General features: G+C 43.2%; 1 protein-coding gene across 1 annotated transcript; it reads left to right on the top strand.

The window, feature by feature from the left end:
• The first annotated feature begins 2,850 nt into the window (after positions 1–2,850).
• On the top strand, positions 2,851–16,649 carry LOC124004778 (thrombospondin-3a-like). The gene is made up of 22 exons (XM_046313564.1): positions 2,851–3,540; positions 4,914–5,117; positions 5,404–5,651; positions 6,016–6,118; positions 6,232–6,264; positions 6,378–6,460; positions 6,560–6,611; positions 6,737–6,885; positions 7,167–7,307; positions 7,418–7,492; positions 7,803–7,955; positions 8,102–8,320; positions 8,432–8,591; positions 8,761–8,879; positions 9,012–9,064; positions 9,722–9,903; positions 10,075–10,253; positions 12,074–12,122; positions 12,327–12,523; positions 12,830–13,002; positions 15,848–15,987; positions 16,104–16,649. The coding sequence occupies exons 1-22, from the start codon at positions 3,447–3,449 to the stop codon at positions 16,163–16,165; spliced, it is 2,868 nt and encodes a 955-aa protein (XP_046169520.1). The 5' UTR covers positions 2,851–3,446; the 3' UTR covers positions 16,166–16,649.
• Positions 16,650–16,898: the final 249 nt, after the last annotated feature.

The raw sequence follows: 16,898 nt of genomic DNA, 5'->3' as shown, positions 1-16,898 counted from the left end.
TTTCATCATTTGGTCAGATATACTTGGATGTGTAGTGTCAGCATTTGTTGCTGGCATGTCATTGCTAATCATGCCAATGAAAAAATCCTTAAAGTAGTTGGCAATATCAGTCGATTTTGTGATGGATGAGCCATCTGATTCAATGAATGATGGAGCTGAGTTTGACTTTGTTTCCCCAAAATGTTATTTAAGGTGCTCCAAAGCTTTTTACTATTATTCTTTATGTCATTTATCTTTGTTTCGTAGTGTAGTTTCTTCTTCTTTTTATTCAGGTAAGTCTCAAGATTTCTCAATTTGCAATACCAATCGGTTGTGCAGCCAGACTTATTTGCCATTCCTTTTGCCTCATCCCTCTCAACCATACAATTCCTCATCAATCCATGGGGATTTAACCGCTTTTACAGTAATTTTCTTAATTGTTGCATGCTTATTAGTAACTGGAATAAGCAATTTCATAAATTTGTCAAGTGCAGCATCTGTTTGCTCTTCGATATACCCCACGGACCAACAGATATTATTTACATCAACAACATAGGAATCACTGCAAAACTTCTTGTATGACCTTTTGTACACTATATTAGGCCCAGCCCTGTTTTTTTACTTTGGTTTTCCTAAATATGGCTACTATATTGTGATCACTACATCCAATGGATCTGGATACTGCTTTCAAGCACATTCCTGCACCATTAGTAAAGATTTGATAAATAGATGTTGATGGTTTAATTCCTGTGCTGTTTGTAACTACCCTGGTATGTTGACTGATAACCTGAACCAGGTTGCAGGCCCTGGTCACAGTTTGAAGCTTTTTCTTGAGTTTGCAGCTTGGTGAAAGCCAGTTAATATTTAAATCACCCCAAAAAATACCTCACTGTTGATGTCACATACATTATCAAGCAGTTCACACATGTTATCCAGATACTGACTGTTAGCACTTGGTGGTCTATAGCAGCTTCCCACAAGAATGGACTTAGGTGAGGCGGCTGAACCTGTAGCCGTATTACTTCAAAAGGATTTAACATGAGATCCTCTCTAATCTTTACATGAATGTGGTTCTGTATATAAACAGCAACACCTCCACCATTTGTATTTCTGTATATTCTGTCAATGTTTTAACCTTGTATTGCTACCACTGTATCAACAAAAGTATTATCTAAGTGAGTTTCAAAGATAGGCAGAATATGAATGTCATCTGTTACTAGCAAATTATTACTATTTTGAGCACTTTTCTGGGATGCTTACTATTTTTCATTGCTTTACTTGGAAGCTTAGGACAGAGGTAGATATGTTCATGCTATTCATGTTAGTGCAGGGTGAGCTGCACACAGTGGACTTCCTACTAGGGCACATCGCCTCAGTGTTAACATAAATCTGGTTCAATAGGCACATGATTACTACATACAATAGCTGTCGGATCAGCAGAGGCATTCAGGGCAGTTAGAGGGACATCAATTAGGTTATAATAATAATAATATATGCCATTTAGCAGACGCTTTTATCCAAAGCGACTTACAGTCATGTGTGCATACATTCTACGTATGGGTGGTCCCGGGAATCGAACCCACTACCCTGGCGTTACAAGCGCCATGCTCTACCAACTGAGCTACAGAAGGATCTTAAATGGTGTCTACCAATGCCCCTGGTATAATGTACATTTGCTGAAGCATTATGACAACTCAATGTCACAATGGTAGGGATAAGATGAGTTGGGCTTGGGTCATTGATAAGTCATTGTCTCAACACAGCCTTATAATGCTGTGAAAGGATCCAGGAACTCAAATGATTTGTGTGGATCCCATCCTCCTTATAAAACGTGTTTTGTTTCCAAAAGGTATCGAAATTGTCAACAAAAGTTACACCCATTGAGCTGCAATAATCACGTAGCCAGTTGTGAAGAGAAATAATCCTGCTAAAGCGTTCAATGCCACGATTCAGAGATGGCACAGGGTCAGATATGATGGGTATTTTCTTAGTGTCTAGCAGAAAGTCAATCAGCTATTTAAAATCCAGTTTCAACTGTTCAGAGCTGCCCTTCATAATGTCACTAAACCCCACATGGACTACGATAGAATCAATGTCTTTGTCCCGACGTAGTACATTCGGGAGCAGCTTAGTAATGTCAATTTCTCGAGCTCCGGGATAGGACATTACAGACAGGCCTGTATCTGCAAGCTGTTGGCTAGATCGCTGTTGGAAGACCAGGAGTAGGCTATACACATTTGCTGTTTAATGCAAAGGTTTTTGTGACAGACTATTGGTAGAGTTAAAAATGCGATGGAAACACATTGAACTTAAGATTTGGCTTACAAATGAATATAACATTGGAATGGAAAGATGAGACTCTCATGAACAGGATGGTGTTCTCAGTTTTGCCCTACAACCCCTTGTCTCATAGTATCCCATACAAATGAATGGAATGATGGATGTAGTTTTGTGCCAAAACGTTTCAGGAGTGTCCAAAAAAAGATTTCATGAGCTTTCTTCTATCTCCTAGATATAGGACAGACACTTCAAAACCTTATTCCTTATTATTTATTTATTGACTATCTATTTGCCATTTATGAATGTGTTATTCAATACTTTTCTATGGCCTATAGTATTTTAATTTGATCAACAACCCCAAAATATTTATAATTTTGGTAGGCCACCTAAAGGGGTCCTAAAATGTCAAATCAAATAGCTAAATGATCCATGGATGACCATCTTAAAACAATTCCAGATGTTAGCTTAGTCGAACTTAGCCTACAAACATGGAAACACATGTGAACCATTTTATGACATCTTGTTTGTTTTTCTGTTTTGTTCTTCTTTCCTTCCCCTCTTTTATCTTAATGCCCTGGGAGGATAGTCTGATATGTTTGAAGTACATCGCCTACTTAAGGCTATATGCCTCTCAAACTCAACTCTGGACCTCGAAGCCAGTTCTACCTGCATTCATTCATTGTTCCCTTCTAATCAGGGGCATATTTAGACCTGGGACACCAGGTGGGTGCAATTAGTTATCAGCTAGAACAGAAAACCAGCAGGCTCCGGACATCATAGGGTAAGAGTTGAATAGCCCTGCTATACCTTAAACAAAGAAAATAACTTTATCAGGTTAATTACCATATAGACTACGGGCACAGCCTATATTATGTCTGTATAAAATGAGAATTGAGAAAGTTGGAAACACCGCACGCCTCAGTTTATAGCAGGCGAATGAACTCCCTCTCTCACTGTCACATCCACTCTGTGCGGATGAGGTACTTGGCTGGAGCGCGCCCGTAAGAAGCCAGTCGACATTTGTAACTGTTCTTAAACCTACATTCTGCGGTCAACTCACTCTGCAGGCTTATTTTTGTTCACTTTGAAATTAAGCTCCATTCATCAACATCAAACTGGACTCTCGGTGGATAGTTATCTACTGCTGTTGACATTCTTGTCAACTTTCACACACCGTTTCTTGGGACATGGGTGCGAGGCGCGATGTGCCAACTTTTCTGGCTCTATTCACATTTCTATTCGTTGCAACATGTGAGCCAATGGATCAGAAATATATGCAAGGTAAAATAAATAATAAATAATACTAACTAACTCATAGTAGTGCGCATTTTGTGAATCATCTAATTAAATAAAGGGAAAGTGTGCTTTCGAAATGAATTCATGCAGACAGTTATTTCAAACATTCATTTTTGGTCTGGACTTCACTTTGTTCTGCCATAGACGCACATAAACTCGAGATGGTTTATTATAATCCTGAAAATATTAGTTACAACTGTAATAATATTTCAAATGAAGTGTCTGCGCCCTATAACCATTTCTAACTCGAGTTTAAAACACTCCACACACAGGGTGCAACGTTTGTCTCTCACCTTTATGGGTTGAAATGTGCTATTTTATCTCTATAGGCTACTTTCTATCATCTGTTTTCTCATTCATCTTGGTTATGTTGGTCTTGTTTCACTGCTGGTTAATTAGGTTCTTTATTTTCCATTGCATACACTAATAATATTTAATATATTTTTTAAATGATATATCCTCTCTTTTTTCTTTCTTTTTTGAGATGACAAGTTTTTTCCTTCCACATGTCATAACTGTTCATGTCTCCTCCGCTTGTATTCTTTCTGACATAGACAGGAACAGAGAAAGTGCTAAGCCAACTATTTTATGACTTCCTTGGCTGACTTTCCCCTTATTCCCCTCTTTCCCCTTTGAGTGCTCACAGCCTGCTTGTGGCAGAAATCCTGACCATTGCCAAACCCCATTGTCCAAACCAGTGTGTGAATGGGTGAGGATATGTCAGAAATAATAGCAGAGAGAGGGAGGCAGAGAGAGAGGAAGGAGGAAGGGGAAAGCCTTCTTACTAAGAGCCAGAAAGCAGCCAGTCCTGTTCCTTTTATTCCTCTCTCTTCCTCGCACTATGAAGTTCTCTGCGATATTGTTCAGGAATGCCACTGCTAAAATTGATGGAAGTAAATGAATTCTGTATTGGTGCACAATCTAGGAAAGAGAACAAAGACAGAGGGAAATTAGTTGATGTGCTATGTATTTGAACCTACAATGTTATAACACTGTACTATTTGCCTATTAAACGGACATGTAAACTGTAGATTGGGACAATTTTTTTGTGAAATAAAATAACTTGTAAAACTTGTTCTTCTTCTTATTTAAGACGTCTTCATAAGGGATATGGTTCTAATAAGAGTCAGATTTGTTTGTTTGTTCATTTGGATGTTGCTTCAGAGATGTCAAGAAGTCACTCAACAGTTGTCCTCATATACCTGGGCAAGGGTCAAAGGTGAAGCGTCATCATTGGACTGGATGAGAGCATTTGATCAGGGAAAATGGTAGATACATACCCGCTCTCTTCTTCATTATCAATCTCTGTCATTCTCTCCTTCCTTCTCTCTGTCTCTCTCTCCCCACCCCCTCTCCAGTCATTGACATGCTAACGCTGGACTCCAAGACCAGTGTGTCTGCGGTGGAGAAGGTGACAGGTGCCATGAGTGTGTTCAGTGACATCTACATCGTGTCCACATTCCGCCTGCCTCCCAAGATGGGAGGGGTGCTGCTGGGCCTCTACAGCAAAGAGGAGAACAAGAAGTACCTGGAGCTGGCCATCATGGGAAAGATCAACAAAGGTACATAGATACTGTCACTCTCACTCACTGACTAAAACAGAATGAACTATTTCCCAGTTTCTCTGTGACAGAGCATACAACTAACTCCGTCTCAAACCACCTTTTAGTATTTAAAAGTGTTCACAAGAATATCAGTCTGTCCATCAAGTTGCCCTTTTTCATCCCCCTTTTTTGTATCCATTTTACTTTTCTCTCCTTGTTTTTCTTTTGCTGTTATTAGTTACCTGTCCATGTTCAGTAAATCCCTCAATTTGAGTTTTTCTCCCCCTGTTACCCTCTGTCGTAGCTCTGGTGCGTTACGTGAAGGAGGATGGCAAAATTCACACAGTGAACCTCCAGAGCACAAACCTGGCTGATGGTCGCACACACTCCATTATTCTCCGGATCGGAGGCCTGCGCAGAGACAACCTACACCTGGAGCTCTACGTCAATTGTCGATTGGCTGACTCCAGCCAGGGCCTCCCTCCATTGGTCCCTCTCCCCGCAGAGAAGGTGGAGATTCGTAATGGCTTCAAGGCCTACGCAAGGCTACAGGTGACAAGGAGCACTGAGTCTGACACTAAGTCCCAAGTAAATCCCATGCCCCTTTAGCTAGGGGCCAGGGCTTCATCTCAGTAGCCCAACGTGGCTTGCTCTCCTCACCTCCTATCCTCAATCTGCACTTATTTAAAACACAGGGTGAAAGAATATGGTGGATGCCTACTGGAAATTACCTTTCACCTGTCAAGGTCTTTCACATCAGTGTAGATGAAGTGGAGCAGATGAGGAGTGGAGGCAACTTTTAATTGAGAGGTGGTCCTCTTTGAGTACCTTTAAACATGGCAACAGCTGTCATATCTAATCATATCATAGCAGCTTCAACCACTGCATGGTGTGATCCAAGCTTCTCCCATTACAGGGTGCTGTGGAGTCCCTCAAAATTGCACTAGGGGGCAGTGTGGCCAAAGCAGGTACCCTGACAGACTGTCCATTCCAGGGGGATTCATCAGTCTACAGCACAGGTGTGTCCAAAATCACTATATGACTTTCCAAGATGAAGTCTGTTATGATTTTTTTTAATCAGATGTGTGTCCTGAACATGTTTCAACCAAAAGTCATTTTCCTCTTCTTACAGTCGGTACGACTGCAGAAGTGAACTCCATTCTAGGTGAGTGTATGCAAATGTCTCTTTTCAAGTATACAGTGAAATCAATGTCTTATGGAAATGTGTGTTGGCTTTACTTGACATTGATTGGGCATTCTGTGGGTATTGTATGTCAGGAGATCACACAAAGGCTCTGATTGGTCAGCTGATCATCTTTAACCAGATCCTAGGAGAGCTGCGAGAGGACATCAGAGAGCAGGTGGGTTGTGTGTGTGTGGGTTTGTACAAGTGTATGCATGCAGCATGTATGTGTGTCTGCATACTGTATGTGATTGTGCATTTTCATTGATGTATCCAGGTGAAGGAGATGTCCCTGATTAGGAACACCATTCTGGAGTGCCAAGTGTGTGGTGAGTGAACAGCCATGGGGAAAAAAAACTATGTGTACTGAAAAATTTGACCCATTCCTCATTGTTCCCTGTTCTTGTCTTGCTCATAAACACAAAACCTAAACCAACAGTGTGTTGACCTCCAGGCTTCCAAGACCCTCGTTCCCGCTGCTCCCCCAACCCCTGTTTTAAGGGCCTGTCCTGCATGGAGACCTTTGACTACCCAGGGTACCGCTGTAGTCCCTGTCCGGAGGGCATGACGGGCAACGGAACCCACTGCCAAGACATTGATGAGGTATGACACAATAACAGACAGGAAATGGAAATTAGCCTGGCTGGGTTTTAAATTGTGTTTTTTACACTGCCTCAAGCTCACAGTTGAAGAAATGTGAATTGACAAGGCTTTTAGGGTGACAGCTGAGCTGTTGTCAAAATAGACCCTGTCACTTCAAGTACTGTACTCAGCACGGCTCTTATTTCAAAGAGCCCCTACTGTACTACTTATCTCTTGTCTATTTCTCTTTCGTCTCCCCCACTCTCTCTATATCTATTCTCTGTCTCTCTAACCTGTCTCAGTGTTCCATAGCCCAGCCCTGCTACTCTCCAGGTGCGTGTATAAACACAGTGAAGGGTTTCAGCTGTGAGCTCTGCCCCCCTGGTCTCTGGGGCCCACCCCTCTTTGGGGTCGGACTGGAGTACGCCAACCACCACAAACAGGTACACACACAGACACACACACACTATCACTTTTTTCCTTACTGACATAATTCATAATTCCCTATTGTCTTATTTCTTCCTCACACACCTTGCTGTGGTTTTGTCTACAGGAGTGTGCAGACATTGATGAGTGTATTGAAGTTGCCAACGCCTGTGTGCCCCACTCCATGTGTATCAACACCATCGTAAGCAGAAACCCTTGTCAAATGTGTTTATCACAATGTATGTACAGCGTCAAATCTTCACAAACGAGACATCGCTCTCTTGTGATCATGTGAGAGTACTGTAGAGCTGCTGTGTAGTAAAGCTGTTCTCTCTCCCTTGCTCCTCTCTCACCCCCAATCTCTCCTCTCTCGCCCCTCCTCCTCTCACTCTCTCCCACCTCTCTTTCTCTCTCTCCCTCATCCTCCTCTCTCTCTCTCTCTCTCTCTCTCTCTCTCTCTCTCTCTCTCTCTCTCTCTCTCTCTCTCTCTCCCACCTCTCCATCTCTCCCAGGGCTCGTTCAGGTGTGGTGGCTGTAAGGTGGGTTACTTGGGGAACCAGACAGTGGGCTGCGTGCCCCGTAGGTCCTGTGCCACACTCAGCTTTAACCCTTGTGATGCCAACGCCCACTGCATCATAGAGCGGAACGGAGAGGTGTCCTGTGCGGTAAGCAGCAGTAGTCTTTTACTACCTTTGCCCTCCTGGACAGGAACAGAGGAGCCACACTACCCTATACTGCCAGCCTCGGTATACTACTTTATAGATGTTCTTTAGGTTTGGTTGAAAATGCTCTCCTTTGTTCCACTCTCCAGTGCAACATTGGCTGGGCCGGTAACGGGAACACTTGTGGCACAGACACAGACATTGATGGATACCCAGACCGCTCTCTGCCCTGTATGGACAATGACAAGCACTGTAAACAGGACAACTGTGTTTACACACCCAACTCAGGCCAGGAGGACGCAGACAACGACGGCATCGGAGACCAGTGTGACGAGGACGCAGATGGGGACGGCATCAAGAATGTGGAGGTGTTGTTTCCATCTCAGACCCTCTGTGGTAATTGTATCTGGGTGTATGTGAATGATTGTAAGTCATTGTTTCTCATTTCTTCTCATGACCATAACGGTTATATTTTGCAGGATAACTGTCGACTAGAACCCAACAAAGATCAGCAGAACTCAGACACAGACTCTTTCGGTGACGCCTGTGACAACTGTCCCAATGTCCCTAACATTGACCAGAGGGATACGGACAGCAACGGGCAAGGAGACGCCTGTGACAACGACATAGATGGAGATGGTGTGTATTCACACAGGCGCGTGCGCACACAGACTCACACTTTCACTCACACATAAACGGCAAGATGTCAGGGAGACAACTTTGTGGGCCGCAGTTGAAGTTGACATTACACTCATTGCAACTAGGTGATGGCCCTCATGTCGCCCCCCTGTCTTACCCTGGTGTTCAGGTATCCCCAACGTGCTAGACAACTGCCCCAAGGTCCCCAACCCCATGCAGACAGACAGGGATGGAGACGGGGTAGGAGACGCCTGCGACAGCTGCCCTGAGATCAGCAACCCCATGCAGGTAAAATAACCTTCACACCCCCAATTCCCAAAATGTGGATCTACAGAAGATATTCAGCCACTCTTGGCTGAAACAGGGGTTTAGGCTGCTCATTTGTCTTGTCTTTGGTTTATTCTGACCTTCTCCCTCTAGACGGACATTGACAATGACCTGGTGGGGGATGTGTGTGACACTGACCAGGACACGTGAGTCTCTGACTTCAACACGCACGCCCGCACGCCTACACACAAACACATACAAACTGCACTCACACTGCTACAGCTGTCACACAGCGCTACACCTGCTGTGGCTAACACACACATACATACACCTGCTGCGCTCATATTCACAAAAACACACATTCACTTTACACCTGCTGGGATTTACAAGTACACACACACACCTGCTGAGATTTACAAGTACACACACACACCTGCTGGGATTTACAAGTACACACAAACACCTGCTGGGATTTACAAGTACACACACACACCTGCTGGGATTTACAAGTACACACACACACCTGCTGAAGCTTGTTTTTTTGCTGCAGTTGTTAGACCTTCCTGATGGTGTTTTTCTAGGTGATCAAAAAAATGCAAACTATTTCAGTACAAACAAAATTAGTGAACATAACACGACTTGGGCCAGGATTCAATGCAAGGCACACTATACCCGATTTTTAAAGGTAATGTACAATTGAGCCGACATACGCAGAATTTACCATGAATGCGATCTCTATGAACGTTGTTTAAAATGCCTAAGGCACATTGTTGGTTGTCTAGTGCACTGCGCTAGAGCATGTCTCGAATTAAATCCCATCCTTTGAATTGAACTGAATTCCAATGCGTCTATGTATGTTCCAGTGATGGGGACGGTCACCAGGATTCCAGGGACAACTGCCCTGACCATCCCAACAGCTCCCAGCTGGACTCGGACAATGATGGCCTTGGGGACGATTGTGACGATGACGATGACAATGACGGATTCCCAGACGTACAAGACAACTGCAGACTTATCACCAATCCCAACCAGAAAGATTCTAACAGTAACCAACCGTTATTAAAACATGAACAGTGAACTATCCCTTTAACAGTAACCAACCATTAAAGGGATAGGTTCACTGTTCAAGTTTTTGCTTATTTTTTACTTCTGCATTGCTAAATGCTTCAAAAGTGCCCCTCTGTCTTACTATGGCCGTCTCCCTCTCCTCTCCCAGGTAACGGGGTGGGCGATGTGTGTGAGAACGACTTTGACAACGATTCAGTCTGGGATCTGATTGATGTGTGCCCTGAGAGTTCAGAGGTCACACTGACAGACTTCAGAGCCTATCAGACAGTCATTCTGGATCCAGAGGGCGATGCCCAGATCGATCCCAATTGGGTGGTGCTCAATCAGGTGAACTCGCTTGACCTCTTTGGCTCAACACATGAACAACTTTGATCGTAGGCTGAAATATCCCTTTAAGGTTATCCTCCTACTCTGAAATCAGTTTACAAGGAGCACCATTATAATTATTATAAATAGGCCTATGTTAGTGCATTGACTACAGTCTAAAGCCTGGTATATTGCATTGTGCATATTTGTCAAGTTCTTATGGAATACTCAAAAATTACAGTGAGGGAAAAAAGTATTTGATCCCCTGCTGATTTTGTACGTTTGCCCACTGACAAAGAAATGATCAGTCTATACTTTTAATGGTAGGTTTATTTGAACAGTGAGAGACAGAATAACAACAACAAAAATCCAGAGAAACGCATGTCAAAAATGTTCATTAAATGCATTTTAATGAGGGAAATAAGTATTTGACCCCCTCTCAATCAGAAAGATTTCTGGCTCCCTGGTGTCTTTTATACAGGTAACGAGCTGAGATTAGGAGCACACTCTTAAAGGGAGCAGCTTGTTACCTGTATAAAAGACAACCAATCAATCAATCAGATTCCAAACTCTCCACCATGGCCAAGACCAAAGAGCTCTCCAAGGATGTCAGCGACAAGATTGTAGACCTACACAAGGCTGGAATGGGCTACAAGACCATTGCCAAGCAGCTTGGTGAGAAGGTGACAACAGTTGGTGCGATTATTCGCAAATGGAAGAAACACAAAAGAACTGTCAATCTCCCTCGGCCTGGGGCTCCATGCAAGATCTCACCTCGTGGAGTTGCAATGATCATGAGAACGGTGGGGAATCAGCCCAGAACTTCACGGGAGGATCTTGTCAATGATCTCAAGGCAGCTGGGACCATAGTCACCAAAGAAAACAATTGGTAAAACACTACGCCGGGAAGGACTGAAATCCTGCAGCGTCCGCAAGGTCCCCCTGCTCAAGAAAGCACATATACATTCTCGTCTGAAGTTTGCCAATGAACATCTGAATGATTCAGAGGACAACTGGGTGAAAGTGTTGTCAGATGAGAACAAAAATGAGCTCTTTGGCATCAACTCAACTCGCTGTGTTTGGAGGAGGAGGAATGCTGCCTATGACCCCAAGAACACCATTCCCACCTTCAAACATGGAGGTGGAAACATTATGCTTTGAGGGTGTTTTTCTGCTAAGGGGACAGGACAACTTCACCGCATCAAAGGGACGATGGACGGGGCCATGTACCGTCAAATCTTGGGTGAGAACCTCCTTCCTCAGCCAGGACAAATGGGTCGTGGATGGGTATTCCAGCATGACAATGACCCAAAACACATGGCCAAGGCAACAAAGGAGTGGCTCAAGAAGAAGCACATTAAGGTCCTGGAGTGGCCTAGGTAGTCTGTGGAGGGAGCTGAAGGTTTGAGTTGCCAAACGTCAGCCTCGAAACCTTAAAGAGTTGGAGAAGATCTGCAAAGTGGAGTGGGACAAATCCCTCCTGAGATGTGTGCAAACCTGGTGGCCAACTACAAGAAACGTCTGACCTCTGTGATTGCCAACAAGGGTTTTGCCACCAAGTACTAAATCATGTTTTGCAGAGGGGTCAAATACTTATTTCCCTCATTAAAATGCAAATCAATTTATAACATTTTTGAAATGCGTTTTTTCTGGATTTTTTGTTGTTATTCTGTATCTCACTGTTCAAATAAACCTACCATTAAAATTATAGACTGATCATTTCTTTGTCAGTGGTCAAACATACAAAATTAGCAGGGGATCAAATACTTTTTCCCTCACTGTAGGTGTGTGATTCATTGTGGATACAGATTCTGATTTTAGCGAGTCCTCTTTTATTGCAGGGCATGGAAATAGTTCAGACCATGAACAGTGATCCTGGTTTAGCTGTGGGTAAGTTCATGTTATGGGTTAAGTTGTTTGTTACTTCTTGTCCTAGTCCTGTGATGTATGTCCTCTAAATATAATTGCTCATTTTTAGGCCTACACAGTGATTTCATTATAGCAGTGTATTGAAAAGGTGCTGGAAAGAAATATGTACATTTTTAAATGCCAATGAACTGAATTGACCTGACTCAACGTAATGACCTCCCCCAGGCTACACAGCATTCAACGGGGTGGACTTTGAGGGCACCTTCCACATCAACACGGTGACGGACGACGACTATGCAGGCTTCATCTTCGGCTACCAGGACTCCTCTTCCTTCTATGTGGTGATGTGGAAACAGACAGAGCAGACCTACTGGCAGTCGACACCCTTCAGGGCTATGGCCCAACCTGGCCTGCAGCTCAAAGTGAGTGATGGGACACAAACACAGCAGCCTATAGGTGGTGCTACTGATAAGAACCTTGGCTGAATCGGGACACTTCCTGAGACAGACTCTGCTGTTGGATAAAAGTACAACAAAGCATGTTGTGGTGGCATTGTAAAAACCTTTGATAGTTATCCAGTGAAATATAAAATAATCTACTACAGGGTTCAGAATATACAACAACTCTCTCTCTCTCTCTCTCTCTCTCTCTCTCTCTCTCTCTCTCTCTCTCTCTCTCTCTCTCTCTCTCTCTCTCTCTCTCTCTCTCTCTGTCTTGTTCCCCTACAGGCAGTGAAGTCCCGTACAGGGCCTGGTGAGTACCTGCGTAACGCCCTGTGGCACACAGGGGACACCAACGAGGAGGTGAAGCTGCTGTGGTCGGACCCACGGAATGTTGGCTGGAGAGACAAGACATCTTACCGCTGGCAGCTCAGCCACAGGCCCCAGGTGGGCTACATCAGGTAGGCCACACCCCTCTTTCTCTCTTAGTTCTTTATTATTTTTATTTGATATTAATCTGCTACTTTCTATTTGTAGCCGATGTTCAGTAACTGTTTTATTGTCAGTCATTTAGTACCTGCTTAACTACGTATCAGAATTCCATCATGTTTTACTTAATTAGGGGCAGATGGGTTCGATGGGTTTGCACTTGAAGCTGAGTTCATCCTCACTGGACAGGACACAGTTGTGGTACACAGCTGTGTGACCACTGTTGACCACTAGAGGGAGTTTACACTGCCTTGGCTTAGCTTGGATGATTAAAAAAGAAAAGAAAGATGGCTGGTGGCAGTTTGGTGGACTTGTTGGCTATTCACCAATTTATACTCCATATTTTTTCCCTCCTAAACCTCTTTGTGACTTTTACAGAGAGACCGGGCCCCCTGGCCCTCTATTGTCCCTGTTGCCATGTCAACCAAATCCTTGGCAAGAATTTTCTGAGTGCCGTTCATATGCAGATCCAGAGGAAACTACTGTAGAGTGGGGGGTCTGAGAGAAAGCGAGCAAGAGAGGGGGGGAAGGGAGAGAGCAGGGAGAGAACAGGGAGAGAGCAGGGAGAGAGCAGGGAGAGTATCAAAGTCAGAGAAATAAACAGAAAGATAAACATGTGTGAGGGAGTCACTGAGAGTAACATAGCAGAATAGGGAAAAATATCAAGCAGATTGTCAAATTCTAAGAGTGAAAAAGAATATCTTGAATCAGACGTCATGTCCGAGGAACATATTGCTTGTGCAAATAGTTTAATAAACCAGATTTATTTGGTGGCATAAATACCACATTGTGCTCAACAAAGCATCAGCAAGAAAACGCATTCATTTGAACCAACACCTGCATTTGAGCATCTCTCAAAACCCTCACATCTCTGGCCCATTATCAGTAGCGATGTGTAGGTAAAATCACTGGGGAAGCCAAGCAAGAACAAAAAGCCATATTATGTTGTGATATTTATTTGCTCTATAACCTGCCTTGACACCGTGATTTATAGGCATAAGGCCGAGACAATAAGAAGACACAGCGGCAGAATAAATTCAACCACATATTTGTTTCATTACAAAACCGGAGAGCAACATCTGTCCGGTGAAGTCCACAAAACATATTGCATGTAACAAACAGTTACATGACCTACAGCATGGTCAAGCAAGGTAATGTTTCTGACTATTTTCGGACTACTAAACAACTATTGATTTAGAACCACGGAGAGTTACCACAAGTCGTAAAGAAAACAGGTGCTGCCTCCACTATTCCAGCACCATTTCAACTTCAACATTTCAACATCATCAAATCACCTCTCCTTAGTCTTAAACAGTGACAACTAAAATATACCAAAAACGATTTAGTCCAATCAACGTAAGCTAAATATGATGTGGCTGTCCATGGAACTGATTTGTGTGTGTGTGTGTATATTTTTGTGTGTTTGCATGCGTACAAGTAGAAAACTTGTTGACGCACCTGACTTGTGGAGAAACGCCAATGTCATCCTCCTCTCTAATGTTACCTAAACGGCCTATGACTCTGTCAAACAATTCACACTTTTTGTTTTCCTTGTCATTTAGCCTAACTACCTTTCATGGGCAACGATGCACCAGGCCAGCATACTACATCTAGCTACTTGTTAACGTCCAGGTGCACAATGTATGAATTTATGGTTAGATCAGAATCGCCGTTATAATCATTGGCCAGTACGGAGAATTAAGTAAAACCACAAGTCCAAATCTCGATCTCCATCTATTGCTAATTTTAGGAAAGTTACGATTTTAGCAAGCTAGCCCCCGGAAAACAACAACACAAAGAGATGCAACAATTCACATTTTTTTCTGTCAATGATGATGTTTGGCTTGTGATGTGATTAGTCTGAAGCCAAATCCAAACTGGCTTCCCTTGACACTTTTTTTTGGTGCTCCAGGACCATTCAGAGCTGAGCTCACACAGTTTAGCTCAACACTGATTGGCTATTATTATTTTTTATTTCTAATCAATGGAGACCAAATGCTCGCTGGCTTCCCTTGCATTCAATGCTACGGGCAGCAACAATTTCATACTCTTTCTGACCAGACAGCGTCGGATAGATACACTACACATACTGAGATAAAGGGGCACTGTTACGTTAGATCAGATGCTTTCTCTGGTGAGATAAATTCATCCTGTTGCGAATTGAAGGAAATGTATGAAACACAGAGGCAAAAGATACATTATTTTTTTATGTTTTTTTCTTGGTCCATTTTTTGGGGGAAGCCTAGCTTCCCTTGGCATCCATGAATACACGCCACTGCCCATTCAAAAAAAGTTGCCAGGGAAAAGGAGAGTTGGGGGGAGGGGGGGGGGGTCTCTCCAGTTGGGTGCAGTGAGGGGAGAGTGGAGAAAGAGAGAGACATGTTTTATTTAGAGGCAGGGAGGCCCTATTCAGACCCAAACAGAGAGACACCTGCTTTGTATGCTGTGCAGAGGAGTCAATGGAGCACTGCAGCGATGCACTGCACTCAGGCAGCGACTGGGACAGGGGCTGGGCCTGCTCTCTCTGTCTCTCTTTCTCTGTTCATCCAAATCACCCATTTTGAGTTCTGTGTTTACTTGCCACTGGGTTTTAGTTTGGTAGCACTTCATTTGACTAATCTCTTATATGACCACATGCCAACTACTACAGCTACCCACAACAATCACGTTATGGGTATGTGACAGTGGTATAAATAAGGACAGTGTGAAGTTATAGGATGACTTTCATTTTGATAATTACCAGAGGGAACATGACTTGAAATGACAAGGGAATTTAAAGGTCCCCTGATTTGTTCATTGTTCTGCGCTCTGTGGCAGGGTGAAGTTATATGAGGGGACGGAGATGGTGGCTGACTCTGGCGTGGTGATTGACACTACCATGAGAGGCGGACGACTGGGGGTCTTCTGTTTCTCCCAAGAGAACATCATCTGGTCCAACCTGCGCTACCGCTGCAATGGTAAGACTCTGTTCTTCACATTGCTACTAACCACTAACGATACTTGTATTGAACAACATAATGCTAGTGAACTAATTTACTTGTATGTTCTACTTCATGTATCTGTTGTTTATTAGACACGGTTCCAGACGACTTCAACCCATATCGCAAACAGGTTCTGCTGCACATCAAGGTGTGAGAGGATTCGAGGATGTGTGAGTGCTGAGGCATGTAGATGAGTAACCTGTCCAGCACTGACTCTCTACACACAGACTCTCACACACACACACACACTCTTACTGCCTCTCAGTACAGAATTTCAACTGCTGTTAAAATGTGTGTGACTGTGTCTGCCCATGAGTGAAAGGGGAGGAGTTTCAGAGTTGTGGTAAAGGAGGAAGAAGAACCAATTTATAACATTGTTGTTATACCAGACTGGAAAAGCAAAAAGGTACTAGACTTTGTAAGAAAGTATACATGATAATTAATGTATGTAGGACTGTGTTACTTCTGGGTTTGAGTTGCTGTCCTTGCCTTCAATTTCACTGTATGAATGGTGGTTGTGTGAATGATAGCGGTTAACCGTTGAGTTTGACTGTTACGATAGGTATGAGCGCTTTTGTTGCTTTGTGTTTGTATTTACAGCTATCATAGGAATAAATTGATTATATTTTGTGTTTTAAGACTGAACAGTTAAAGGATGTTTAAAAAAAATCTCATATCTAACTGGAAAATAAAAAACATAAGCTAGTGTTACAGGGATGATGGGAATTTGAAAAATACTGTACATCCTCTGAATATGAAACTCCTGGTAACTCTGTCATGACCAGATAATGTCATCTCAGCAGCAAAATACAGATCTGTCACAAGAGACTGTAGACTTGCAGTTATTTAGCCATATTACTTTAAGCCTTTAATAGTGGAATTATGTC

This window comes from Oncorhynchus gorbuscha, linkage group LG19 (assembly GCF_021184085.1).
Source record: "Oncorhynchus gorbuscha isolate QuinsamMale2020 ecotype Even-year linkage group LG19, OgorEven_v1.0, whole genome shotgun sequence".
Classification (NCBI taxonomy): Eukaryota; Metazoa; Chordata; class Actinopteri; order Salmoniformes; family Salmonidae; genus Oncorhynchus; species Oncorhynchus gorbuscha.
Note: the sequence above shows the minus strand (reverse complement) of the source record. Positions and strands in the feature narration are given on the sequence as shown.

Coding starts and splice junctions, on each gene's coding strand:
- LOC124004778 (XM_046313564.1), top strand. CDS start 3,447: ATGGGTGCGAGGCGCGATGTGCCAACTTTTCTGGCTCTATTCACATTT. Junction 6,612..6,736: donor TCTGGAGTGCCAAGTGTGTG/GTGAGTGAACAG, acceptor GTTGACCTCCAG/GCTTCCAAGACCCTCGTTCC. Junction 15,988..16,103: donor CCTGCGCTACCGCTGCAATG/GTAAGACTCTGT, acceptor GTTGTTTATTAG/ACACGGTTCCAGACGACTTC.